At 47.4% G+C, this 27,973-nt stretch overlaps 1 protein-coding gene across 1 annotated transcript; it reads left to right on the forward strand.

Annotated features, from left to right (window-relative positions):
• Nucleotides 1–232: 232 nt before the first annotated feature.
• KCNG2 (potassium voltage-gated channel modifier subfamily G member 2) lies at nucleotides 233–24,648 on the forward strand. Its single transcript, XM_086472700.1, has 2 exons — nucleotides 233–988; nucleotides 23,836–24,648. Exons 1-2 carry the CDS (start codon nucleotides 233–235, stop codon nucleotides 24,646–24,648), a joined length of 1,569 nt encoding a protein of 522 aa, XP_086328826.1.
• Nucleotides 24,649–27,973: the final 3,325 nt, after the last annotated feature.

The following is a 27,973-nucleotide window of genomic DNA, read 5'->3' on the forward strand; positions in this document are numbered from 1 at the left end:
TCTGATCTTATTGCAGTTCCTTTCCCTGAGTGAACTATCAAGCAAAGATAGTCTAAAATAATAGAGGAAAAAATAATGCCATGGAGAAAAGTTTCTTGAAACTGATTGATTTTCATCTAGCAACAACCTTTATTTTATTGTCATTTAAAAATTCTGTTTTACAGATTGACTCTCCAGTCGAGCTCCAGATGCGTTTGTTTGAGTAGCCTCAACCTCCCTATGGACTCAACAAATGTATCTCGAAATGGCATTGCTCACTGGGAATGCAGATCCTGAGTTCAGCTCCTACTCCTTCAATAACTTGGAAAACCTGTGTGAAGTGCAAACCAAGAAAGGATTCTTCTACAAAAAGGCCAAACTTCTGCACCCTGGGGAAGACTTGTGCTGCTTAGCCCACCTGGATGACCGGACCAGGTTTGTGATCATCAATGTCGGTGGCATTAAATACAAAGTTCCATGGACCACCTTGGAGAACTGCCCCTTGACCAGGCTTGGGAAGCTAAAATCTTGCAACAATTATGATGAGATCATGAACATCTGCGACGATTATGATGTTAGCTGCAATGAATTTTTTTTTGACCGTAATCCTAGTGCCTTCAGGACGATCATGACTTTCCTGACAGCTGGGAAGCTGAGGCTTCTCAGGGAGATGTGCGCTCTTTCTTTTCAGGAGGAACTTGTGTACTGGGGTTTAGAAGAGGACCACCTGGAGTGGTGCTGTAAAAAGAGATTGCGACAGAAAGAGGAGGAGGCAGCTGAGGCCAGGCTATATGAAGGGGAGATGGTATTTAGTGAAACTACGCCATGTGCCTTCCAGGACAGCAGCCGATTGAGTTTGTGCATGCGAAAGCTCAGGGACATGGTGGAGAACCCCCACTCGGGGATCCCAGGAAAGATCTTTGCTTGTATTTCAGTCTCTTTTGTTGCCATCACTGCAGTCAGCCTCTGCATCAGCACCATGCCAGATGTCAGGGAACAAGAAGATCGGGTGAGTGCAGCTTTTCTCAAAGTAAAGCCTGTTTTGCATTGTTGTCTCCTCGGGGAAGGTGACGGGCAAAGTCACTCCAGCAGTCGTGCAGGTATTGCATTCGGTATTGATGATGTGGAGGGCTGGCTGGGGTAGAGCACAGAAAGCCTTATGTCACGTAGTACTGCGAGAAGGCTGGGCCAAACTCTGCCGTGCCAGCACAGCTTTGCCAGTTGACACCAGCAGACGGCTTTACCTAGCAGGTTTGTTTTCTAGCATCTCTAAGCAGATGACAAACTAGCTATTGTGAATCTAAAAATCAGCCTTGCCTGAGGCTTAATGTTTTGAAGGTGGGTTAAGAGCTAACAGATCACTTTTCCTTAAAGGTACTTTAACATACAGACCTTTGAATGAACTCTCAGTACCCTGCTGTAAAACCACATCTAAAGTATTTTGATGCTACAAGTGAGGTAAAGGGCAGGGAAACTGAGGCAGCAATTCAACAGCAGAAACAAAGGAAATGCCTCAATTTTCAGACATGCTTAGTGTTCTCAAGTGTAAGCGGTGGATGCTTCATGCCATTGAAAATCAAGTCTTATGGATATTTTGTTTATTCTTTAGTTCAACAAATTTCCTAAGGGTTTAGTCCCTTATTTGTGCAAGCGGTTCAGATTCCTAGGATTAGCTGAACGTAAGCCAATGAGATCGATAAGGTCGTTCACATTTTTATTAAATATGTGCTGAAATGCAATCTGTGGGGTTTGGGGGGTGGGGACTTTTTGAAGAGTTCATGGCCTCTTTAGTTTTGCTCAAATCCGAGCTTGACACTAAACATTTGGGCTTATTTCCCAGCCCCATGGTCATTAAACGTGATTGTGAACTTCACCTACTAAGACAGTACTTCATCCTGTCAAGTTCTGCCTCTCGGCTGAAGGCTGAGCTCTCCTGAAAGCAGAACCCTTCTTGTGTGCTGTCACCTGGGCACAGAATGGCTCATCGCTCACTGCCACTGGCGGAAAAGAGAGTGGTCATTACCTGACAGGAGGCGTTTACTGGTTTGTAGCATTGCGAGTAAAAAGCATGCTGGTGGAAAATGGGTCCAGCAACTCCAGAGAGACCCCTGCATTTGACTGAGTACCTCATGTGCAGTTAAACCCACCCTATGCTTGTGAGATATGTTCAGATTAAATATCAACTGAGTTGTTTGATTTGGAATCACACTAATTCAGCAGCAGCCAGGAAAAAAGGCAAAACATTTGGTATGTTGTTTGATATTTGATTTATTATAAGATGTTTGTTTTAAGGGCTTTTTATGATGTAAAATTTGAGGGTAGTAGTACTGGGTACTAGTCAAAACTATATTGTCCTAGTAAGTTTTAAAAAAGATCATTTACAAAACACACGCCTTTTACTGTAATTAACCAACGGTGCTCCAGTATGCTGGAATTTTAGGCACAGGGGATATTTTACGGTTGAAAACTGGGATGTATTTAGTGTTTAGATGTTCCTGGCTTTAAGTGAGAGCTGAATAATTGCTTTCAGAATTGCCAGAGTTTAGGCACCTTATATTTTTACTAATGATCTGAGCAGAAACAGGGACTCATAATAATAGGCTAATAATATTTGTTGGGTGGAACAGGGTAATAAGCTGGAATCATTAAAAAGAGCACATTTTCATAGTCAAATGCAAAATTGTACAATAAAGATGAATGCAGACTTGCTCTTACAAAAGCAGAGAGTCTGATTCCCCAAATGAGACTCTAAATAGGATTTAGGATACAAGCAACTAAATCTAACTTCCTCTTGCAGCAGAAAGGCAGAAGGGTTAATGTGATCCTTGAATATCTAAGCTGGGGAGTAGTGATTAGGAGCTGGAAGATGATTTTGCGCCTGTATGCGGCATTGGTGAGGCTGACACTAAGATGCTGCAGTCAGTCCTCACGTTCATATTTTTAAATGGTGTTTTGAAAAATTGGAGAGGGTGAAAAAACTTATAAATATTAGGAACCTGGAGAAAAGGCCAAACAATAAGAAATTTGAACATTTCCGTTTATGTAGATTATCAAAAGGAAGGTGAGTGGATCAAGCAATATGTGGGTTTTATGGGGGGAGGAGAACTGTATCATCTAAAAGACCTTTAAATTAAGCAGTGAAAGGGTGCATGGTTGAAAGATGAACCCTCATAAATTCATGTGGGAAACGAGGTGCCAATTTTTAATACCATAGTGATTAATTAATGGGGCAGACTAGAAAGAGAATTAGTGGATTTTGTATTTTTTGATGTTTTCAGTTCAAAGCTCAATGCCCTTCTGGAAGGTAGCCTTCAGCTAAACACACTCTGCTTCCCTCAAAAGTAAATTACTGGTTTCAGTTCAAGTTACAAAGGTGAAATGCTTGCAATACAGAGGAAATCAGAATACATGATCTGATGTTTCTCTGTGCCCTTAAATTCTAAAAGCACAGAGCTCCTGCAAATAGGCTCTGTTCAGCGTAGGGAAGGTCTGTGGACAGAGTGGAAACGGTTATGGTGTTGGAGAAGAAGGTGGTTCTCTAGCACAGGGGATGGGTGAAGGATCTTACTTAGCTTAGTTCATTCCCAATGTTCCTCGCCTGCTCCTGAATCGATGCGGGTCAATGCTCTGTTTGAGTTGGAATTAGTCATGCCAGGAGTCAAATGCAGTGACTTGGTTTTGGTCCTGCACAAATGGATGTAAACACCCACGTAGATCTTTCCAGCCGCAGTAAGGGTGGGCAAGGAGTGGGGCATCTGCCCACGTGGAATTGCTTGTAGGATCCCAGACCTAGGCTGCACGCTGCTTGCGCGTCATCTGCAACTGGCTTAGCAAACCGATGCAGCCCCTCAGATAATGAGTGTGGAGAGAAGAGAGCTTGTGTGAATTCAAAGTCATGTTAATCATCCTGAGCTGCATCCCTAGTACCCAGCTTCAAATTCCTGTCCAGGAGAGCTCTTTGGTCTGGTTTTGGAGTCTTCTGACAAGCAGAAAATGTATGTGCATCCCTCCTGGCTAAGGAACAAATAAACAGCAAACATCATTTCAAGGACGCATTGTACTCGATCTGTACATTTTCCAAGCTCTCTGGCTGGCATTACTCTTCTTAGGCTTCCATGTCAGAGCTGTCCTAGATACTCTACCTAAGAAGCAGTGGTCTTTTCCTTGAGATCGCGTTTTCCAGCAAACCAAAGCTTTATTTGCCACTTACCTGTCCTGTTAATGCTTCAAGGGAAGAGAGAGGAGCCAGTCATGAAAAAAACATGCTGGAGAGCAATTTTTCGTGCCCCAATTCTTTAACGTCATCTGAACGGACCAGGTGTTAGACCCAGTGATGTCCTGCAGAGGTGTAAGTGACCTCACACAGATGCAAGCGAGGGACCTGAGAAGTTAGAAGTAATTACCAAGTGGGTGAGGAAATTATTTTAGGTGCCTGCCTATCTCTTTCAAAGTACAGAAGAAGAATCAATCATGCATTTTGTTCACTTTATTAACTGCTCCAGATGTTTTAGATGACAGTGGCAATCCCCAGTGGTTTAGCAAGAGTGGGAAGGATCGTGTTCCCATGTACTGTAGCTGTCTCATTCTCTGTGATGGTCACTCTGATTCATCTCGAGCGTTAACTCTTTTTTGGAGCTAGTATCTTGTATTTCAGGTGCTGCACAATTTTCAATAAAGCTGACAGGATCAGATCCTAAGCTACTTTTTACGTACCAGACTAGGACATATGTTTTATCTTGTCATGTTTTTTTCTCTTTTAGCTTTTATTTACTGATTAAATGAAATAAACCCCACCAATCCAATAATGTGCATAATAGCTGCTTCTGGACATTTCAGGAAAGGGGTATAAAGTGAAGAGAGTCAGGTTCTTCAATGTAAAGTAACAAAGCAGTAATTAATTTTTAATTTTGACATTTTCAGAATGGGAGATTTCTATGCAAGATCAGGGTTTAATGGTGAAAAGTCCCCTCTTAAGGCAAAATACTGCTGACACAAAATCGTAGCAGGAGCCTTCAGGTGCTGAGTTCTTTCAAGACCACCACAAAAATGATCTGCAGGACAGAAAAATAGCCAGAGGCATAGAGTATCCTTAAGGCATTTTGGGCATATGATACCTTTAAGTGGGCTTCTCAACTCTACACAAATGGCAAGCATCGAGTGGCTCAAGGAAAGCAGTTAATACATCACAGCAGTGTTAAACCAGTTGGGGAAGCATTACAGCAAAAGCTTTAACAATGCAGTAAGAGCTGAACAACCAAAAGACATTGAGAGATTCAACTGAAAATGAGATGGTCATATACTTGGCTTTTAATTTTTTTCTTGCTGAAAACAGAAAATATGTCGACCATTTCTATCTGAAGAAGAAAGCTTCTTTCTTTTGTTAGATAGTCTTCCTCATCACAGAAAAAAGGTGGTGAACTCAGAGATTAACATGAAGCATTTTGTCCTGATTCACAAAAGCATTTGTAGACCTGAGTCCCACTGAGGTCAATCATTTGTAGTACCACAGTGTAAAAAAGGAGAAGATGATCAGAGAGTACTTCCTTCTTCACCGTGCTTCCTAATGTATTGGGAAAAGCCAGTCTAATTAAAGATGCTGTGATAGGAAGTTACAGTTCAATAACCTTCAGCTGAAGAACGTTACAACAAAGAGAGAGACTCATAAATAATGAAGTTAATAATAGCTCATAAAGAAGCCTGAAACTATTTAACCTTTTAAGCTTAATTTACACACTGTGCTTCAGCTTTCATATTGCAAGGATGGGGAATAGATAAATTGTGAATGTGCGTTTCGAACAATCTTGTGACTGAAGATTTCATTCCACAAAGGTACACACAAAAGTAATTTCAGACAAGGTTAAGAGAGTCTTATATAATGATTCTCAAGAGTTTTTCATGGACAAGCTGTCGATGTAGGGGCTGGATGAGGTCAGTTGAACAGCCAGGCCCAGAGGGTAGTGATTACACACAAAGTCTAGTTGGAGGTCAGTAACCAGTGGTGTACCCCAGGGGCCCATACTAGGCCCAGTCCTGTTCAACATCTTCATGAGTGATCTGGAGGATGGAGCAGAGTGTACCCTCAGCAAGTTTTCTATGACACAAACTTTGGACAAGTGAGTGATAGGCCAGAGAGTTGTGCTGCCATCCCGAACGACCTTGACAGGCTGGAGAGATGGGCTGGCAGGAACCTCGAGAAGCTCAGCAAGGAGAAATGCAGAGTCCTGCACCTGGGGAGGAACAACCCCACACACCAGCATGTGCTGGGGGCCAGCCAGCTGGAAAGCAGCTTGGCAGAAAAGGCCCTGGGGATCCAGGTAGACACCAAGTTTACCATGAGCCAGCAACGTGCCCTGGCAGCAAAGGCAGCTCCCGGTATCTGGGGCTGCGTTAGGCAAAGGATTGCCAGCAGGTCGAGGGAGGAGATCCTTCCCCTCGGCTCGGCACTAGCGAGGCCACCCTGGAGCCATGTCCAGTTCTGGGCTCATCAGTACAAGAGCGATGTGGGCACACGGGAGAAGATCCAGAGCGCCGTGAAGATGACGGGCTGGAGCATCTCACATGGGAGGAGAGTCTGAGAGAGCTGGGACTGCTCAGCCTGGAGAGGACAAGGCTCAGGGACATCTATAATGTCTATAAATACCTGGAGGGAGGGTGTAAAGACTGAGCCAGGCCCTCTTCAGTGGTGCTTAGTGACAGGACCAGAGGTAATGGGCACAAACACAGGAGGTTCCCTCTGAATGTCAGGGAACACTGTGAGGGTGACTGAGCGCTGGCACAGGTTGCCCAGGATGGTCATGGCATCTCCGTCCTTGAAGATACTCAAAAGCTGTCTGCACGCAGTCCTGGGCAACTGGGTGGCCCTGTTTGAGCAGGTGGAGGGGGCTGGACCAGATGACCTCCAGAGCTCCCATCCAACCTCAGCCATTCTGTGATTCTGTGGTTTGTCTTTAGGTTTGTCATCTAAATAGGTGGCTAAATAGGAAGAAATGTAAGTATTCAGGGCCTTAGTGTGTCAGAAATGCCAAACATTTTGTTGAATGAGCGATACCATCTTGTCTCAAAACTCTTCCAGTTTGAGGTACTTCTGGGTGGGGAAAATGTCATTTTTACATTAAATAATTTACTTATTTCAGTGAAGAGTAATGTAAAGGAGAAAACCAGTTGTTATTGATGGTGCTTTCTATCCTAACATGATGCTCTGATATGAAGCTTGTCATTACTGAAGAGCTCATTTTTAGCACTTTCTCCCTTTTGTGACTGTTCAGCTGTTTCTGCATGTGATAGTGAGACTTTGATTTTAACTTAGAGGCACACGTTTGTGTGATGCATAGATGATTTGTTTTCATGAATGAAAGTCTTAATAGAATTGCAGCTTGTGTTTTTCCTTTCTTTATGGAATAAACTGTTCTAGAAATTACAACATAGTCAACATAAAACACGTATTGAAAAAAACCTCCCTGCAGGTATTACAGATAACTATTTATAGTATATAGGCGCCAAGGGTGACTTTTTATAAAAAGAATCTTGGAGAATTGGACTAACTAATTTCCCTGGGGATCATCTGAGAATTCGCTATACCTTCTCTCAGCTCTGCTGTTTAAATGCAAAGCCCATGAGCTGTAGCAGTATCACCAGTTACGGCATCTGGATGGATCCACTGACGTACTCGTCCCCTGTGCTGCTAGTTTGCCTGTGGTGTTTGCTCCGGGCAGTTCAGGCCACAGCTGGCTGCGGGCCAGGGAAAGACCAAGTGACTCTGTAAGAATTGTCACCCGCCTTTTGTGCAGCACTGTGCACAAGGGAGTTCCTGCGGACACAGGAGATTCCTGTTCACTTTCACAGTCACATGCCCTTGCTTAAGGACTGTAGGACTTGCAGCACTGGAGAGCTGTAGTTTAACTAAAAGGTGTTTCTTTTTTTTTTCTTTCCTAAGCTTAAAGTTTCTGCTCAGACGGTGCTTAAATCAAAGTGGTAACACTGAGTCCAAATCACAAGCTTTGAGAGCATCCTTTACCCAGAGCTTTAGTCATCAGCAATAAGCAGAAGTTTGCTTTGTTGTTTTTGTGCTCAATCTGCCTCGTGTGTTTCATCACCCGTTCGGTGTAGTCCTGCGCTTAGGCTGTGAATGCTTTGGGGCAGAATGTCCTGAACACAATGCTTATGACCATCATGATAACAGAAGTAAAAATTACGCCTGTGCTGCTGTTCAGGTACATGGGCACGTTCCTCGTGCCTCAGGCTGTTAGCTAGGTTTCTAAGCAAGGAAATTTTTGTCTTTTCACAAGCGAGACCAACTTAGTTCATGCAAGATGCAATTACTGTATGACATCCTTAGTCCGAAACTGAGGAGTAACTGCAGAGCTCTGCAGTGCAAGTCTGAGTCGTTGTAGTGTGGTCTCCCAGCTCCTGTCTGATGGTCAGAAAATCTGCTCTGTGTGTTGCCTCGCAGACAGCTCAGGTTTGTCTGAAAGCAGTTGGAAGTGATGAAGTTTGAAAGACAAAAGTGATGTGGCTTCTGTGGGTCACAAAGAGAGCTTTAAAATCAAGGAGTCGAGAACCTCTGCACTGCTCTATCTAAACCTTAAACATTGAGTCGTGTGGGGGTTTTGAGTGGTGTACGTCTTTTATCTGACTCCCAGGGAATCTGCAAATATAAGACTAATGTCAAAATGTTCTTTGTGAATATCAAGCAGTGGTGATTGTGTGCTTTGATCGTTTCACTGGGAACTGTGCTTGTCTATGAACCATCTGAATGATTCAGTCCTTAATGTAAAATAAATAGCTGTATTAATCTTTCCTTCGTGGATCTGAATCTAAACCTCTCTGTTACTGGTTGTCCAAACCCAGCTGTTAGCGTTAGAGCGTATCAGTATCACTTTATTTTACCAAGTTCAGGATTGTGTATTCACACACCAGGGAAACACGTTTGGTGCTGTGGGTCCTCGGCATTGCTGTTGCACCACACGCTGCCCGCTGCACTGGCTCTGCCCACCCCTGCCCAGGACTCCAGCTGCCTGGAAAGCCCCTGATCAAATCGCACACCACGTGCAAGCTTTGCCAGCTCTTCTCAGAGATAGTCCTTCCCCTTTGCAAGGCCACCTTAAGCTGCTAATGAGTAGAAAACGTTTGAAGGAATTGTTTTTCTTGATACTGGTTGTGCGGACAGAGTGCTGAATAACGGCTAGTTGTATTTAGTCCTGACTGCTTTTGGAGAGCTCTTGCCATTTCTTCTCCTTGGCTTGCTTGCTCCTCTTGGGGACAAAAAAAAAAAAAAAAAAAAAAAGAGAATGACTTTCTGCAGTCCTCCCTTCTCTGAAAAAAAATTAATAAATCCAGCCTTCCTGCTTGATTGAAGCTATTGAAACTTAGCAGATCTATCTAGTTGTTCTGTCATGGCAGCTCCTTCAAGGGAAGGTAAAGGAAACATGGTTCTAGTAAGAAAATCTTTCTCTGTTGTATCAGGAGGGTTAGGAGGAATGTTGTCTTTTCTTCACTAAGAGTTGCCTTTGGACTGGGGGGTGGGGACATGGCACTGTGGAACAGGTTTGCACAGTGAGCCTGCAGACCCTCTGCTCGAAATTCCCCATCTCAGCAAAGTTACTGCCAGAGCTGTTCGTGCCTGGCTCTTACCAACTCGGGGTCTCACTGCAGCGTCTTTTCCTGAGTTGCTTTTCCCAAGTCAAGAGAGAAATCCATATGGGACAAGGAGCTGCCCTGGAAGATTTTGAGGACAGGTTACAATATAGACTTTGGGGACCACCTCTGCAGTGGTTTAGGCTTATAAATCAAAAAATGGAGAGTATTTCCCTGCACTGTTAGCTTGGTGATGAGGCAAGAGTTGAATAAGATAAAATTCCTGTTGACTTGTTAATAACTTTATGCTGCGCTAATGAACTCTTTCAGTCTACGGGATAGATATCTTCTCATGAATAAATAGCAGGCTCAGGCCTTCTTTTAAATATTGTATAAATATGTTGTAATATAACATTAGTGATAAATAATTAAACAGCTAAGACTCTTCCATAAAAGCATTGGTAGCTGTCACATTGTTAACTGGTTTATGTTTGGTGCAATGTGGCTCCCCCAGCAAAATATGCTCCGTATTTAATTTCTTTTAATATTTCTCTGGTTCTACCACCATAACTATCTCTACCTACCAGTGGGTTTGCTCTCCTAGCTTCCAGGTGAATCATCCCGGGAGTCTCTGCAGCAATCTCACAGTAATAGTTGCTTGGCCTCCAGTCGTGTTTGTGAAATGACTACAGCTGCTCGGCATAGCCTGCTCTGTAGTGTCCTGAGGGCACAGGGCAGCTTCCTCGATCCCTAGGTTGCTCCACTGCCTTTTGCAAGAGAGCTTGTGCTCTGTGGGCATATTGAGTACTGTCCTAGTGTTCTGAAAGAGGGAACTCTTTCATTTCTTTGTAATAAAGATATCATCTGGAAATTTCATCTCAGATCTCCGTGTTATGTTGCTATCAATTCTGGAGGTTTGGAATGAAAGAAAGCAACCAGATTTATGTTTGGCTAGACCTCATATAGCTAGGCTGAGGTAATGAGCTGATTCATGTGTACACCACTTAGAAAAATTGCATTAAATCATTTAACATTATAAATGCTTACATTTTCATTGCTTAAAATATGGCAATCGAGATGAAATATAGAAGTTTTTGAAATTGGGGACATTTTGTAGCATCCGTGGAGACATTTAGATTCAAGACAAGTTAGAAGAGTGGTATACAAATGGAAAAAGAAAAAGTTAAAACGTTTTTTGCAACAGATTTTTAACAAAGGCTTAAGAAAGGACCAGGAGAAGACCATAAGGTTGTTGGATTTTTCTAAAGTACAGCATGATATTAGTTCCAAGTAAAACCGTGAAAAAGATGGTACTGAGTACAATTGGCAACATTTTTTAGGACAACAGCATAATTAATTCTAGTCTATGTGGAACACCACTCATTAGTCAAGCTTAGTATAATTTTTATGAGGTTATAAAATTTTCTGAAAAAAACCCCAAACTTCCGATGTAGGTACTTATACTTCTGTAAAATATTTGAATTAGCACCACACAACATCCTTCCTTAATAAAAATGGCGTTTTCCAAGACTTACCTCCCTTATTAATTTTGGTTTTAAATTTCTCTTGGATCTCGAAGTAGCAGAAAACTAACATGAGACATCACCATCCCGTGACGGCGTACGCAGAAGGGCATGCAAGTGCCTCTGGTGTTGGCCCAGAGCTGCGTAGGTGTTCTGCTGGTGATTTGGGACAAAACAGAACACCATTGCCAATGGCATTTACAGGTAGGACAGAAATGGCACGCTGGTCGGGGACCGGCAGTTTCTGGCACAGTTAGCTGAGCGGATTAGAACACGGGGAGGTGACTGCGTGTTCATCAGCAGGGGGTGCAGCCTGTCAGTGGAGGGAGCACAGGGCGCCCTGGACAAAAGGCTCTTTTGGGAAGTGGGGGCTCAGAAAGGATTTAGAGACCCTGTGGAGCTGCTGGCTCTACGCGATTTCCCATCTGTCATGCTAGCTAAGAGGCAAAGCGTGAGGCTTGAGATACTGTGTCCAGGTTGGTATCCATTAAACAGGGAAGTTGAAAAAGAAGTTGAAAGAATTATTTTAAATCTGAAAATTCTGCTTTATAGTGAGACATGAGAACTTGGGGTTTTAATGCAGTAAACAGCAGAATAAGCAAATGTCTGGGGACAACAGTGAACAATAACTGGAACCTGCAGCTAGACGAACTCCTGCTCTAAATAAAGCCTGTTACGGTGTGGGTACCATTTACCTAGCGCTGCTGGCGTACATCTCGTGCGGGTTTTAAATACGTTCTGTCAGTCCTTCTAAACGCTATGGCTCAGCTCGGTTGGAACCACCCGTGAGCCCCACGGTGAGACCCGCAGGGGTTAGCTCCAGGGCCCCTCTGCCCTTACGCTCGGCGAGCAACTGCCGTCCCGTCCCCGGCCGGCTCGTGCAGAGCGCTGGCCCCTGGGCAGGAGGGGCCAGCGAGGACGCCGGACATCTGGGGCTGCCTTGGCCCTTGTGTGTGTTCAGACCTGAAGTCATCGGTAAGGTGAAACGAGCAGCGGCCGTTCATCGTTGTGATTAAAGGCGAGGGCAGCCAGAAACCTCCGAAGCCTGGAAGCTTTCTGAAGAGGAGTGACACGGCGTGAGTCTGGCCCCGTGAAAGCAGCGTCCTGACCAAGGTGTCTTGCCCAGCGTTGGCTGTGTTTGCGGGGGCTGCTGGTGGGGCTGGGAAATCTCGCTGGCAGGGCTTAGTCCCAGTGTTAGCTGCTGTTCAGACTGGAGCTGGTGGGTCACTCGCAAGCGGGATGCGTCAGCCGGGACGGGCTATTCACCAGGGTATGTGCCAGCCCAGCCCTCTGGCCGCTCGCTGGCAGGGCCTTGTGCCCTCACCTTCCCTTGCAGGCACACAATCCCTTTCCCTCTGCTCCAGCTCGTTTTCTGAGCCTGGATACAAATAGGAAATACAGAGAATAGTGTGAAGGTCCCAGCCATCCAATACATCCTGAGCCGTGCTGGAAACTTGGCACATGCTGCGCTGGGTAGAGGTGGCGACAGAACAGAAACTGCAGCACCCTCCTGAGAGGTCCACGCACCGAGTGTCTGTGGGCAGAAGCCGTGAATGTTTTCTCCCAGTCCCCAGCTAGTTGCCTTTGTACATAGTAGAAATATTGGCTAATTTAAGGTAAGTCATGCAGTTCTTACATTCTGCACTGCTGTCACCGTTACTGTTGCCTTGAGCAGAAAGAGAGAAAATGAAAGGGTGCGGGGTTTTGCAGTGGTCAGATCCATCTTGCAAAAATTCATCCACTTGGCAAGCGCAGGGGTCCACTTACAGCATTTCAGTGCAAGGGCAATGCAGTAGCAGACTGCCAGCTGCGACAGCGCCGCTACTAGCAGGAGAGCAAATGTACCCACAGGCAACATAGGCAAATCCTTCACTTGCTTTCAGATAATAGGATAAAGGGAGAGAGAGGGGGGAAAAAACAGCTTTGAAAAAAAATGTAAGAGCCAAAGAGTAAACTTGACTCTGTCCTCCTTTCCTCCAAGAGAAAAAAACAGACACCCCCAACTTTTATAGCATGTTACAGGGCTGCAGGAACCAGTAAAACTAATGTGGGTCAGTAAAACAGAACCAGCAATGAGTGGGAGGCAGGAGGAGGAGAAGAGCTTCTAAACCAGGGATTTAAAGAAGGGGAAAAACTAGGGGAAATAAGAGGGAAAATACACTTTAAAAAGAATCAGTTGTTCTTTTTAATGCAGTAGTGAGAGAGAGAAAACAAGACTGAGAGTCTTTTTTAGCATGAGGCCAGCTTGAGGAGCAGCAGAAGAAAGCAGGTTGCTGGGTTTAGGAAGACCGCAGTTCTAGACACTGCGCATCTGCACGTATTGATGAGCGCAGCCAGGGGCCACCACACCATCCCCTTTTCCCAGGTGTCGGGTAGGTGTGAAAGCATGGGAATGCCCTGTCTCTCTTGGGCTGGGCCTTTCGGAGGGAAGTGTTGGGTCTAAGTGTTGTCATCCCCTGGGGAAACTGTTTGAGCTGCAGATAAGTGCCCTTGGCAAAGACTCAGCTCCAGTTCTGCAGTGTTTTGATTTATGCTGCCACTTACTGGAGATAGCCCCCCTCTTTATTTTTGCAGTCCTGCCATGTTTATGAGAAGTAGGTGTGCTGTAAGTGCCAAGTGCCATTGCTCAAGTTTTTTCAAGCAAGAACTGAGTCTGTCTTGTTTTCAGAGAACTAGGATAGAAAATACAAGCTAGGATTATTCTCCAGAAATCAGAAGATTTGCTAATTTGTGATGTAACTGGGCTTCTTCATGTACAAGATCAGCATAAGCATTTGCTTAGGTTTACAGGGAATGGATTTTCCAAAAAAGCATTGTAGTTTCCGAGCCGTGGAGGCTATGATGCCTCTGTCAGAGCTAGAAGAGAGTGTGGGCTGAGGAGGAAGATTTCTAGTTCATGTGAAATCAGGGGGAGAGGGGGATGCTTGTCAGCAAGGGGGCTTCTGGTGCTTAATTATTCTCTTGGGTTTTTTTTATTTCAGTTTCAGTGAAAAAGTGGGCCAAAACCAAGAACTGCAACCTGGAGATAGAAATTTTCAAGGTATTTTTTACGCAGGAACACTAAGAACATCGGTGTTTCTAAACTGAAGCTGTTCTTTGGAGGACACCTTCACTTGGTGAAACCACCATTCTTTTTTCTGCATTACTGCCTCTGTCCGTGGCAGTGATGCTGATGAACAAATCCTCTGCGCTGGGCGGTCAGGCTGGGCGGGTCATGCCTGGTCCAAGCCCAGCAGGCTGTGTGGGAGCCGTGGACGCGCCTGGACAGCTGTGTCACCCGAGGGTGCTTCCCACAGAGGGCGTCTGCTGCAGGGCAAAGCTGCCAGAAAACAAACTGTACGGGCAGTGGCCTGTGAAATCCCGCCTCGAATGCCATGGGAGTTGACGAGTTTCAGATAGAATGCCTTGTTCTCATGGACCCATGTCTTGTGTAGCTGCTTGTCTTCGGACAGTTCCCAAATGGCACTGAGAGGTGGTGAAATCGCCAAAGCAGACCCCAGATACCAAACCAATGTTCTGACTCACAATGTTTGTTCAAACAAATGGCAGTAAACCTATTGCTGTACATATAGGTTCTAATTCTCTAAATATTATTTATAGCCTACTTAGGTCTTACACACAAGCACAGATGAAAGCTGTGGACAAACCAGGTCGGGAGCTCAGACCCCCCGAGGCCCAGCTCCAGCAGCATCAAGTGCACGTTTTCCTTTGCTAGTTGAACATTATGAGCAGGTAAGACTTGGTGGGATCCTCCGAGGTGAGTGCAGTCCCCTGTTGTCATGGGTACCACATCACACCACCGTTTCCAGAAACTGAGAAGCTTCATCTTAAAAGGTCTCTGGCCTTCCCTGTTCTTGCAAGGGGGCTCTTTTGGAACCTTCTGCGTCTTCTGGAGCCCAGATTCTGAAAGCTGCTGTAGCTATTCCTTCTCCCACCAACACTGCCCTTTCAGTTAGCGATGGGTTCCCTTTGCAAGTAGCTAGTGCAAACGGAGCACGTTCGGTCCCTCTCCTTCCCGCTCCTGCCGCGCCTGCTGATTGCCATTACTTGGCTGATGGTGTTGCCCTTCCCAGCCCCTCCTGAAGAAAGTCGGGTGTTGTAGCTTAACTGACCGGTGAGTTACCCTCTGACTTTGCAGTGAAGAGGGTTAAGGAATGATCATGCGTGCCGTTCTGTGGGCTGAGCTGCGGATTGTAAACAGACAGGTAGTAGATGGAGGCAGCAGTCAGTACTTTCAGCAGGCCCAGAGAGATCTGAATGAGAATGTTTGACCACACCATTAAACAGTGCTTCTCTTCATCCCCTTGATATGTTTATAGACAGCAAGCATGTCTCTTCCCTGCCTTCATTTGAAGATGGTAAACAAGTCAAATGCATTTAATTGTCTGTTTTTAAGATAGGTTTTCCATTCCACTAGCCATCCAAGTAACCTTGGGTTCCTCTCCCAACTCATTCCAGTCCAAATCATCCTTGTTCAACACGGGTGGTTCCTGAACAAATTGAATCCTTCACTTACATATTGGGACCTATCAGCAAGCTCCAGATACAAGTGTTGGTTGTTTGGCATGTCTGTATTTGGTAAGCAAGAAGGAACTGGTGTCAAGGCTTGTTTCAGGGGTGAAAACCACAGGTTGTGAGAAGCTGTGTGTGCTCATTGTAGTGAAGCAGATTACAAACATGAGAAAACCAAAGAAATACAACGTGAAAGGAGTACTAGCCCGTGAGGAGGACACTAGGCGGTGAGAATGGGGCAGAGTCTCAAGAAGTATCCTCAAAGAAAGCGTCACCCAGGGTACATCGCTCCTCTTGAAGTTACAGTATAGCCCCTCTCTCCTGGTGTGGGCTGGGATCAGACTGGGAGAGGGTAGCAGCTGGCTGCTGGAGCACATGCTGCTCCCTCCCACTGCTCCCAGCCACAGTCACAGAGTCTGAGTTGTTCTAAGTTCGATGTCTTTACATACCCCCCCAGCCTCTCTGGGGGGGCACTGTGCTGTTCCTGATAGGCATCTGGAGATCAGGCAAGTTGATGGTGTTCTGTTTCAGAGGTATTTATGGCCTGTTTCATTCTTCATATGTTTCTTGCAGACTTTAGTTTTTGGTTGCTTGCCATAAAGTAAAGCCAGAGAACATTTGTTTCCCTCCAACAAATACTGGTGCTTGTGGAGAAGTGTGTGCTACAAGTGGATGCAGGTGCGAGAAAAGCTGGCTGAGAAGAAGATTATTAGTAAGAGGGCATTTTGTGCATCTGTAGTACTACTTACCTGCTTTCCATTCTTGCCAGCAACTCTGCTGGGGCAGAAGGGACAGGGGACTGAAGAATATACCTGCATGTGTCAGGGACAGTAAGTGAAGGAGACAGGGAAATGGAGGACAGCCTTAGGAGCACAACAACAGTCTTGCTGGTGGGTAGGTGATCAAGTCGCCTGTGTTTGTGCCTTTCCCCACAATTCAGATGTATACACCAAATCCCTGCAGTCACAGTACTGCTGTTAAGACACCTACGGCATTTGCAGGGGAAAAGGTGGCCGTTAAACAGGTCTCAAGGCTCCATATTTCTGGCTTAGAAGCGCAATTCCTACCTACAATATCTAACTTGGGCCGTGCAGCGTGGGGCGGAGACGGCCCAAAGCAGCCGGCTGCCTGTGCCCTGGGCAGAGCACCGCCAGGAAACGCAGCTGGTTCCCCCCCAGCTCCCGCACTGGGGGTGTCCCTGCGCCTCCCCCCGACTCGGTCTGCAGGGGCGGCCGCAGGCTGCCCCAGGCACGGGCAGGCTCCTCGCGCACATGGGCTTCCCTGCCCTCCCAGTGACTCCCAGACCCTTTCCTGAGCTTCCCATGAATGTAGCCGTTTGGCTTCGTGGTTGCACGTCAGGAGAGCAATTTGAGACAGAAATGGGGGGCAGGTGGCCATATGTCAGTAACCCCTTGGCTACCTGACTGCAACTGAACCGCACGGCAGGTGATTTTACAGGCTGATTACCCTCGCTGCGCCTTTTAGCACACCCCAAAGTTACCTTCTAGCAGTTGCCATAGCGTTTTGGCATCTCCTGTGTTCCATGTTTATTTGCAGCTTCACTGGCAGAATAAAAATGACAGGCAGAGAGGTTTTGAAAAGTGGTGATTTGGGGCTGTGCTGTCTCAGGATCAAAGGAAATCCAGAGAGAGAAGTCTAAAGTAGGTATAGCTCCTGCCCACCTCCTGGGCCTTTCTCTTCAACAAAGACAAGTGGCACAGGAACAATGGTACAAGAGCTATCTTGCGTCCCTAACAGGACTACAAACCGTTAGTGACAACCCTGCCCACCGAAGGCGAGGCTCTGGTTACCTTTTCGAACAGCTGGGCTGAAGATGAAGCAGGAGCAAAGCTCTAGTAACAGATCAGAGTGTGTACAGCAAGAAGGAGAGGGCTCTTTTGTGGCCCCTTGGAGACTTCAAAAACAGAAGGGGTTACTTTATATTCACAGCCAGCCAGCTTCGAGGACAGACTGTGCAGTAGCTGAATCATCTTTGCTCGGGAGCACAAGAAATACTCGGAGCAGGCTGGCTGCAAGTTCAGCCTGACCCGAGCTTCAGTGGCAGATGTGCTGGAAGACAATCGCCAAGGCCGTAGGTGGTCAGTGGGGAGGGGAGCGTGCCTGCGCCCGAGGGCAGGGTGTGATGCTCCCCTTCCAACAGCGGGTCACATCGCAGCAGTCAGGCGCTCGGCCTCGCTGTGAAAATGAGCTGGTTCCTTGCTTTCATCCAAAAATCGCTCCTTGTCAGAAAATTGCTTTTCATCAGGAAGTGACAGCGTGAGCAAAATCTTGGGGTTTTGTTGGGGAGGCAAGTTTCTGGGCATTTTTCTCAGGGAAAGCATCTTCATTTCACAGCAATAGCTGGGGTGAGAGAGGGGGGTGACCCAGCACCCGGAGCTCCAGGCGCTCCCGCAGGCCGGGGGAGAGCGAGACAGAGGCTTCCACCCTGCCGGCTTAGGAGCAGGAGCTGGGTCTCCCCGGCGGTCCCAGAGTTGGGCTGCTGAATAATTTGGGGCCTGTAAGAAAGATGAGGGCAATCTTTTTACAAGGGCCTGTTGTGATAGGACAAGGAGAAATGATTTTAAACTAAAAGAGGGCAGATTTAGGATTAGATAGAAGGAAGAAATTCTTTACACTGAGGGTGGTGAAACACTGGCCCAGGCTGCCCTGAGAGGTGGTGGAAGCCCCATCCCTGGAAACGTTCAAGGCCAGGTTGGATGGGGCTCTGAGCAGCCTGATCCAGCTAAAGGTGTCCCTGCTCACTGCAGGGGGTTGGGCTAGATGGGTTTTAGAGGTCCCTTCCAGCCCAAACTACTTCATGATCCTGTGATTCTATGACAATTGTAATTGGGAGGTCTGTCCTCTGACCCTCCCTGCACACATTCATTGAAACAGGCGGCTGCCCAAATCCGAGGGCAACACCCCGCGCCGCAGGGGACTGTGGCTCTTGGCAGCACCGCATCCGGGCTGCGGGCAGACCTTGGGGAGCAGCCTCAGGGACTTCGCTTGCAGGTCCCTCAGCGCTGATCTCTGGAGCTGAGACCTTGGTTACATCAAAATTTCCAGTTCCACATTGTTGTTAGAGTTTGATCCGATGTGCGCAGAGAAACACACGAAATGTGTGACCCAAAAGGCTCAAGTAACAGGGGGCAAGTGGAAGACAAAACCCCATCATTTTAGAAATGTCATGATTCAAGCCTGTGTAAGTAGTTTTGTATGCAATGGCTCTCATGGTTGGGCTGTTTGTTTTCTTTTTTAACATATACGTTTGACAGGGAGGGAAACTTCACTGTAGGGGGAAAGTGGGCAGCATTGAAATGTCTGCCTTGAAAGTGCTGTGGAGCTGCTGACCGTACAAAAATGCCTGTGCAGAGCAACAAAGGAACTGGGGCAGTTAGAGGTGATCTGGCTTTTGACATCTTCTAATGCCAGAGGGGGGAGGTGGCACCAAAGCCTGCGAGAGCGTAGAGGGGAGTCAGAATTTCTTCTCAGAAGGCCAGAGGACAAAGGCAGGGCTAAGAAGTCACACAACACACAGTGGAGAATTTTTTTGAGGTGCAGTACAGGGAAGTGCCAGTGAAAGGGACCCCACAAGCCACACCAAAGCGCTCTAAAAGATGCCTGCGGATTTTAGACAGCCCTTCCAGAGCAGTGAGTACAGCTGGATGTGAACTCCAGTGACACCAGCTTTTCTTTTTGTAATTCTGCTTTTGCCAAAGGAAGCTTTGGCAAAGAAAATGTTTCTCCAGAAGAAAGATACTGCGGTTGGCTTTTTGACAGAAAATTTCAATAAATCCTGGTGAAGGAGACTTACTTTAATTGGACTGCATAGAGTTACTCACTGAGACCTTCCTTCTTTTCTTTTCTTGTGCCCTGAGCTGACTTTAGTATATGGCCGCAAAATCCTGTGCAACTGCAAACATTTCCCCATACTCAAGTAATTTCTACACAGGAAAAAAAACCCTACTTGCTATTTGAAGGAAACACATGTACAGACATAAACAAACATGTACATCCTGTAAAGAACAACTGCCTCCATATATTTTTATTATACCACTGCTTTTTATAATCAAAAGCCCAAGATACTGTTTATTTAATTGCACAGTTATATACACATTAAAAAAAAAAAAAAAAAAAGAGTGTTAGTGTTTTAATACTAGAAAAGTGCAATGGGGGTGTCCTTTGTGATTGCCATTCATGCTATTTTTTGTTTAGACCGCTAAAAGACAAAAATTAATGAAATTGTTATGAAAAACAAAGTTTTCCTGTGTCCCAGCTTCATAAAGCTAGGAATGAAAAATGTAATCATAAAAGTGTATCCATGAGATTACAAGATGCAGGAAGGTTGGCTAGTACGAGAGCTAGCTATTTCGGTGACAAAAAGTAAAAAGCAGTGTGTAGTAGTTGTTAATGTGCGTGTTTATGGCCATGAGTTGGTATAGCTTGATCTTTTTTGAGAGCACACAGATTTGATACAGACCTATTTTGGGCAGGATGCTATCCTATTCTGTTAGGACTTGTTTTTCTCTTATTCTGATGGCTGATTAATTCTTGATTGCTTTCTTCCATCGCTGTGTGTGTCTGTCTTTACATTTTTGTTTTCTTGAATGGAAAAACCTCAAAACCCTAAGCCGAGCTACAGCATCCGGTTGGACTCGAATACATAGCTACAAGTTTTAGAAAGAGAAAAATTGCCTTTTTTATCTTTTCACAATATTGTAATCAAGGGGAAAAAACTGCAAGGAAAAGCAGCTGCAGCTGAAAGAAGCAAAGTGCAAAGAGCATGAAACACGTTTTTGCTGTTGCTGTTTTTGATTTCATGTGAGGATAATCATAGGTCATACCTAGATGATACTGAAACATGGTCCAGGGGACAGCAATACATTTAATTAGTGAAAAAACAGCCTCTGGCAGGTTAATTGACATACAGGTCCGTTTTCTGAAAGCCTGTTCAGACCCTCTTGTTCACAGGACAGCCTTCGGACAGAGCCTGCCTTGTTCGGATTGCCATAGGTTAATAACAACACTGAGGAAGACTAGCACTTTGCCGAAAATAATTGTGCATTAGCTAAAAGAGGGGATTGTTTCATCCCATTAAAATGAACTCTGTGTAGCAGAGCATGATCGCTTCATTCTGCTGGAAGTAAACACTTCGGCATTCACGGTGTTAGCTGTCAGCTGGGGACAGTGGGGCGAGCAGAGAAAAGCCAGAGCCCGGCAGCAGCCCTGGATGGAGCACGTTTCAGCGCCTCCTTGCAGCGCTGGGCAGGGATGCCGGGTGGGTTCTGCCGCGTGGGCTGACCCGAGCTTCGGGAACGGCCAAGGCTCTGTGCCCGGCTGAGCGAAGGGGGCCAGGCTGCTCCTGCGCTCGCGTTTTCGCTGGGGGTCTGCAGGAGGTTCGGCGGCCCGAACAGCAAAGCTGTAGGTTCGTGAACCTACTCAGGATGAACATGTCAGAGTGTGGGAGAGCAGATGGAGGCTTCCAAAAGCCATCTCCTCTGGCAGTCCGTTCACGAGGAGCAATTTTCACTCCTGTTTGCTCCCACACCACAACTCATACGCAGAAGGAGTGTGGAGTTTCCTTTCCTTACACACTGCATAGAGAGGGCTGGGGAAATTAAATGTCAAATTAGCTACTAAACGCCTCCGTGTCTTTGTAGGTCTACTCCAAGGCTAAATTCTCCACAGGCTTCACTGACTTTCCTTAAACTTCTAGTGGCACAAAGGTTATGTACGTGCACATCGGAATCCAGAACGCTTCCCGCCAGGCAGGTCTCTCAAGGCAAGCTGCACCCTGGTTTCCCTGCAGGCTGGTCCTGGTAGTGATGTACCCTTCAGAAAATACAGATTTGCACATTGGGGTGTTTTTTCCTTCTTGCTTTGCTCAAGCGATAGCTGTTCTTCTGCGGGTTGTCTTCCTCTCGTCTCAAACTGATGCTTTTGTGCGCGTGCAAGGATAGCCCTGGGGGCTGCAGATCACCTGCAGCCTTGGGTGTGAGATCAAGCATGCCCTGACGAGAGAGTCCCAGGCAGCAGGGCTCTGGGGCAGCGTCGATCTGATGGCTTTTGGTAATAGGGTGGGAAGTTTCAGTGGCACAGGCAGAGTCCTTCCGCTGACTTCCTGAGCTTTGGCTCTGGCCCACAGAGCCGGACTTGGGCGGTGGCGTGAAAGCATCTTGGTTCTGTAGCTGATGGGAGCGCCTGACAGCTTGATTAGGCTGCGACAGGAGCGAAGCACCTAAAACCAAAATGTCTTGTCCTATGTGTTATGACCGTGATAAAAATATTTATATATGACCAAATTAGTTTGCTGAGGCAGATGTAAATTAAGCTTTTCTAGTCTTCACACCTATCAAAATTAGGAAGTTAAAGTCAGGCTCTCTGAGCCACTTTTAGACTAGTAGAACAAGATTATCCTTCCTCCCTGCAATATGCTTGAAATCTTGACAGCAATTTCACCGGGACAAGTCATTCTTCTCTCCATATCAGCATGACCCCCTGGGAAACAGTGGGAGCAACATCATATGCCAAGTGAAAGTGGAATACAAAAAAAATCTATAAACACGAGGCACTACAGCCATTCACCCTGTTTAACACAAGGCTCATAAACGCCAGCTCTGAGGATTCCTTTTCATTTTATTTTTTTTTCCTATAGACATCTCTTCGGTCATTGTCTCAGTCTCTTCTTAAGAGACTCAGCATTTTGGTTGCCACCAGGGTTTATACTCGGTGCGATGACACTGCTCTGGCTGCTGGCAGCGCAGCAGCCCTTGAAACCTGTGTCCAGCCACTCCCCCCCATTTTGGGGAGTGCTGTGGTTAGTGACGAGGGCAAAAGTCTCATCACTCCTTTGCTGTTTTCTTTCACAACAGGGCAGAACTGCGCACAAGCAGAGAGGGATGAAGTTAGGATGTGGTGCTGTGCAGCAAAAACTTCCTCGGCTCTGCCTGGCAAATGACACCCGTGGGGAGTATGTGGGCAGAACTGTTTCTCGATGTGCCAGGCTCTCAGCTTCTCCAGTGGTGAAATGGGGACCAGCTTGACCCAGCCTCACCACTCCTGAGTGGTATTTTATTGCTGTAATTCAGCATAGGCGAGCAAAACGAGGTTTTACATTGGTACCTAATACCTAATGCATCCAGTGAGAGTCACGCACCCCACTAGCATGGATGGACTTCTACATGCTTACAAGAGTTTTCATGAACTGTTCAGAGAAAAACCGGCTTTTCGAATAAATATACACTTCCCTTAAATAAATATACACTTCCCTTAAATAAATATACACTTGCCTTCCGCTCAAAGCCCGCAGAGGATTAACACCTTTCTGTGAGCATTTACAGAGGAAACAGCACTAGCCCTGTAATTGTCCACATCAAAATCAGTTTATTTTGAGCAGCGGATTATTATTCAGCAGCAGTTACTAACAGCGAGTAGCAGAGAATTGCCGTAGCATTTGTGCTGTTGAATTAGCCATCGAAGAGCAGCCGTCACCAGCGGCAGGGCTTATTGCGGTTCCAGTGCGCCGAGGCGGGCGGGTTACAGAACCACTGAGGGAGCGTGCGTGGAGGAGCACCTCAGAACGCTTGAGGAGGCCATCGTGGTCATTGGTTGTTACAAATGCTTCTCTCCCCCCTCTGTTCCTGTGGTACTTGTTCTTTTGGAGATACCTACATTTATCAATACTTTAAATAAGCTTTTCACCATAGGGCTAGTGTGTTAATAAATGTTTACTGGCATATAAAGAATATTCTATATTCTGTAAATAATATAGATGACTCCAAGCGCATAAATAGAGTGCTGTAGGTGTTTATGAGACTTTTATAAGCAATTTATTGATCAGGAAGGGAGGGAGGGATCAACCATTATTAAAATCCATGATTCCTCTACTAATCCTTTCTAAAGGGTGTTAAAGGCTTGGTTAGAAATGAGCTGTGAGCCACTGGCCTTTCAGCAGTGGGCTGGCTGGCCAACAGCTGATACGGTCACACCAAATTCTTGGCACCCTTGGGATACTCCTGAGCGTCGCTGACCTGTCCTGCAGCCAAACACGTAGCTGGTAGCTCTGGTTTTAGTTACCCATTCCAGCTGCTCTCAGCAGCACTGGTTTTACGTTGGTACCTCGCCATTCGTATCCATTTCACATGGTGTTTTCCTTTAAGAACTGCCACCGCTGCTGTCTTTGGTTCACTCCCCTGGCTAAATCTTTTCCTTCTCCCTTTTCTGTGTTTCTCGCTCCTCTTCTCCCCAGGGCGAATGCTCCCAGAAGTGCTATGACATCTTCGTGCTGGAGACGGTGTGCGTGGCGTGGTTCTCGTTTGAGTTCCTGCTGCGATCCATCCAGGCAGAGAACAAGTGCGCTTTCCTGAAAACCCCTCTCAACATCATCGACATCCTGGCCATCCTGCCTTTCTACGTCTCTCTCATTGTGGATATGGTCTCCACGAAAAACAGCAGCAAGCCCAGTGGGGCAGCTGGGAACAAGTACCTGGAACGAGTGGGCCTGGTGCTGCGCTTCCTGCGGGCGCTGCGCATCCTGTACGTGATGCGGTTGGCGCGGCACTCGCTGGGGCTGCAGACGCTGGGGCTCACCGTGCGCCGCTGCACCAGGGAGTTCGGGCTCCTCCTGCTCTTCCTCTGTGTCGCCATGGCCCTCTTCTCGCCGCTGGTGTACTTGGCTGAGAGCGAACTGGGAGCGAAGCAGGAATTCACAAGCGTCCCCACCAGTTACTGGTGGGCTGTGATCTCCATGACAACTGTTGGCTACGGGGACATGGTGCCTCGTAGCATCCCTGGACAGGTGGTAGCCCTGAGCAGTATCTTGAGTGGGATTTTGCTGATGGCTTTCCCAGTCACGTCCATCTTTCACACCTTCTCCCGTTCCTACAGTGAGCTGAAGGAGCAGCAGCAACGAGCAGCAAGCAGGCAGATGCGCCAGCTGGAAGAGAGCACCAAACTCCCGGGTGGCGACGGCACACAGGGGCTGGGTGTCACATTCCCACCCGATGCTGCTGGGCAGGAGGGTCAGCCCGCGCTGGACCGGGAAGCCAAGGGAAGTTGTTGACTCTGAACAGCTGAAGATGTATGTTGGTTGGCAGCACAAGAAGCAGTGGACAAGGGGGGGTCAGTTCTGCAAGAAGAACCTCCTGAACTACACAAATGAGGGGCAGACACACGCACGGTCATCTCTAAAGACCAGCTTTTGATCTTAAGGGCCCTCTGAAAAGCGCCCCTAGAAACTCTGCCAAGTACAGCTCTGCTCCATCGCTTTCCGTAGGGCTTTTCTATTGCACAAGTATTTTTGGCAACCCCCAAGGAGCAGCCATTGAATGTAGCCAGCCAGGAGGACGTACCGTGAAGCACAGCCTGTGCCGGGGCGCCGCTCGGCGGAGCAGCCACCTCCTCCCTGCTCGGTGACACGCCGCATGCGAGGGGCCGAGCGAGGGGCTCCCCGTGCTGCGACCCCCCCACGCGTGGTGGGGTGTTTCAGCAGCTCTGCCGAGGAAGGTAAACCTCAGACCAGCCAAGGGGCGGGGGCAAGAGGAGGGCAGAAACAGCCCTTTGGCTTTCCCAGGGGCTTGGGTTTGCCTGGTGACAGCTGGGGCAGCCCCGGCTGCCGGCTCTGCCTCGTGCGCTAGTGCAGTACGCAGTAGGTAGTACATCGGCGCATTTACCACCCTGAGCTTTGGATCTTAGCCCCAGGACAGCAATAGACATAGACAATCTTCCCGACTATGGTACTGAATGTTAACTTGGTTTTTTTTTCCTTTGCTAACAGTTGAATATAACAAGTATCTTTCCAAATCATGGCATTCCTCCACTTTCTGTTAACTATTTCCATCATGTATCAAAAAATGTGTGTAACAGCTGACTAAACCAGCCCAAGAAGGGGAGGGTGATGTTAAACCAGCAGCGACTCCCCAGCTCTGCATACTTTTCCTCAGTGGTGGTGGCTGCGTTGACTGCAGTCATGGGCAAACAGGAATCGTCCAAACCCAGCGAAGTCAATGAGATGGAGGTCTGCAGTGGGCTCTGGCCCGAGCTGCAGCGTAGCAGCTGTGCTCCATGTCAGGAGCAGTCTTTTTTTGGTTGGGTGGTTTGGGTTTTTTTTTCCTACTAAGAAAAAGACAATCCTGACATCTAAAAATTAGAATTACTGTTCTGGCTCTTCTTCCTCATTCTCAAAAGATCTAAGGCAATTTAAAGGGAAAATGAATCATACGGTGGCATCTGCGCCAGCCCTGTGAGCTCTCCGGCCGCGCCCCCTAGCGCAGCTGTGTAGCTGGTCCCAGTCAGGGCACTGGGGGGACTCTCAGTGCTCCTATGGGTGGGATGCGCTCAGGGGATGGAGGAAGATGGAGCACAACAGCCTCTTGTACCTACGCCCCCGTTTGTATCAAAGCCACCCAGTGTCGCCCTCTGTATTCTCCCCCTGCCAGGAAGGGATCAAAAAGCTGGTGTATTGAAGGTGGGATTTGTCTGGTTTGGGTGTTTTTTGCCTCAGTGTATGTTGTAACACCAATCCGACATTAGCAAGCTCCTGCATCAAGCCATTCCTTATGGGAACGGAGCGAGGGAATATAAAAGGTTACACTTTATTTTAATAAAAATTAGAAGCTTTGTGGCTGCATGCTCGCCTCTGGTGGTTCGGATGCCGGGGGTGGGCGGTGTTTCACCGTGCTGACGTGAAGCCACGCGTGCGGTGCTCCAGCCAGGGTCCCGCAGCACTGGCCTGCTCTGGGCCGTGGCAGCCTTGGTGCTGCTCCTTCGCCAGGCCGGACGGCCCCGAGCAGCGCGGCGGGGGCTTGGCCGGCTGACCCAGCTCGGCACGGCACGCGCGTTACACCCCCAGCTCGCTGGCGAGCGCTGCGAGAGACACAGGTGGCAAAAATGAGCCCCCCCCCGGCCTGCAGGCTGCATCTGGGGCTGCCGCCCCCCGCCTGGATGGAACCGCGAGCCCACCGCCCGCGGCGGCCCGCGCCAGGGCTCTGCCCGGCGCCCACAGCCCGCCGGCCCCGGCATCGCAGCCCCTCCTTGTGCCAGGCGAGGAGGGCCAAGGGCTGCTGGATGGTGCCTGGGCTGACTCAGACTCCTGGCGAAGCGCTGCCAGCACTGGGTTGCTGTGACTCATGAGGGATTTTAATTGTATTATTTTTTTTAGTCCTGATGCAGGCACTTCTTGCATTAAGGCTTATTACGGTTTGGCATCAGGGATGGCGGCTTTGCAAACCAGCAAAGCGAGGCGAGTGTGGGGGCCAAGTGTGGCATGGTGCGGAGGGGCAGCAGCGCGTTTTACGGTGCCATTCAGGGGCTTCAGGTGGGACCCACAAGTTCACCTTTCTTTGGGTCGTGCATCCTGGGGTGCTGGTTAGTGCTACAGCTCTGTTGTGAAGGCGGCGATCGTGGCCAGTGTGCACAGAGGGTGCAGAACACAGCTCCGCAAGGTGGTGAGGCCCGCGAGGGCTCGGCAGCATTAGCTTGCTCTTAGAAGAGCCGTGTGGAGTAGCCATCCTTGCAGAGTGACGAGTTTCGTGTTTGCAGTGCTAGCAAATAACCGTAAATGACTGCCGCCTTTGGCCCCGCGGCACGAAGAACCCAGCACCCGGACAGCCAGCCGCAGCTCAGCAGCTGTGCAGGAGACTGGTGACGCACACGCTGTATTATTGCTGTGCTCCATCAAGTCGCTATTGTCCTACAATAGTGAGTCCTTTATATTTTTCAAAAGGCACATAATTAATTCCAGCACGCACAGCGTTTTAATAAAGTGACAAAACCCACTCATTATGTCTGTTAGTCAAGGCCTGGCTTTTAATAAAGTTTCATTTTCTCTATTGAGATGACAGATGAGGAAACAAATATAAACCAGAAACCTTTTAAACAAGTTATTTTTGGAAGCTGTGTAAAATTGTGATGCACACGTTGCCAGACATAAAAGATCCCCAGAGGAGTGCGAGGTTCACCCAGCGTAGCTGTTGTTAGGGGTGGTGCTTATTACTGCTTTCAATCAGCCATCGGCGAAGTGTTGGGTTTGTTGTGCATGGTGGTGGTTGTATTTTCCTTTGACACATCATACATGATTTAATGTCATTTATCTCTGACTATAATAAATACTACACTGCTGTCTGGATGCATGCCGCTGCCAGCGGGTAGTTATACCAGTTTCTTTTAAACACAAGCTGGTGCTTCACGATTGTAGCACATTGGTGTTGCCCCAAGAGAAAAAAAAAAACAACCAAACCTTCCTCTCTCCTGTGGGACAGAGACTCACAGCACACACGAGCAAAGCCGCCTCTTCCACACAGCCATCTCGGTGGCAGCACGCGTGGGCCTGGGCATAGAAATTCTGGCTGTTGGCAACAATAACGCCCTGAAAGCCGTCACTGTGTGCG

The sequence above is a fragment of the Leptosomus discolor genome, chromosome 13 (genome assembly GCF_034619465.1).
Source record: "Leptosomus discolor isolate bLepDis1 chromosome 13, bLepDis1.hap2, whole genome shotgun sequence".
NCBI lineage: Eukaryota > Metazoa > Chordata > Aves > Leptosomiformes > Leptosomidae > Leptosomus > Leptosomus discolor.

What these genes read in the sequence shown, in the direction of transcription:
- KCNG2 (XM_086472700.1), top strand. Translation starts at nt 233, where the DNA reads ATGTATCTCGAAATGGCATTGCTCACTGGGAATGCAGATCCTGAGTTC. An exon ending in TCAGGGAACAAGAAGATCGG is followed by an intron (nt 989 to 23,835) that starts GTGAGTGCAGCT and finishes TCTTCTCCCCAG; the next exon opens with GGCGAATGCTCCCAGAAGTG.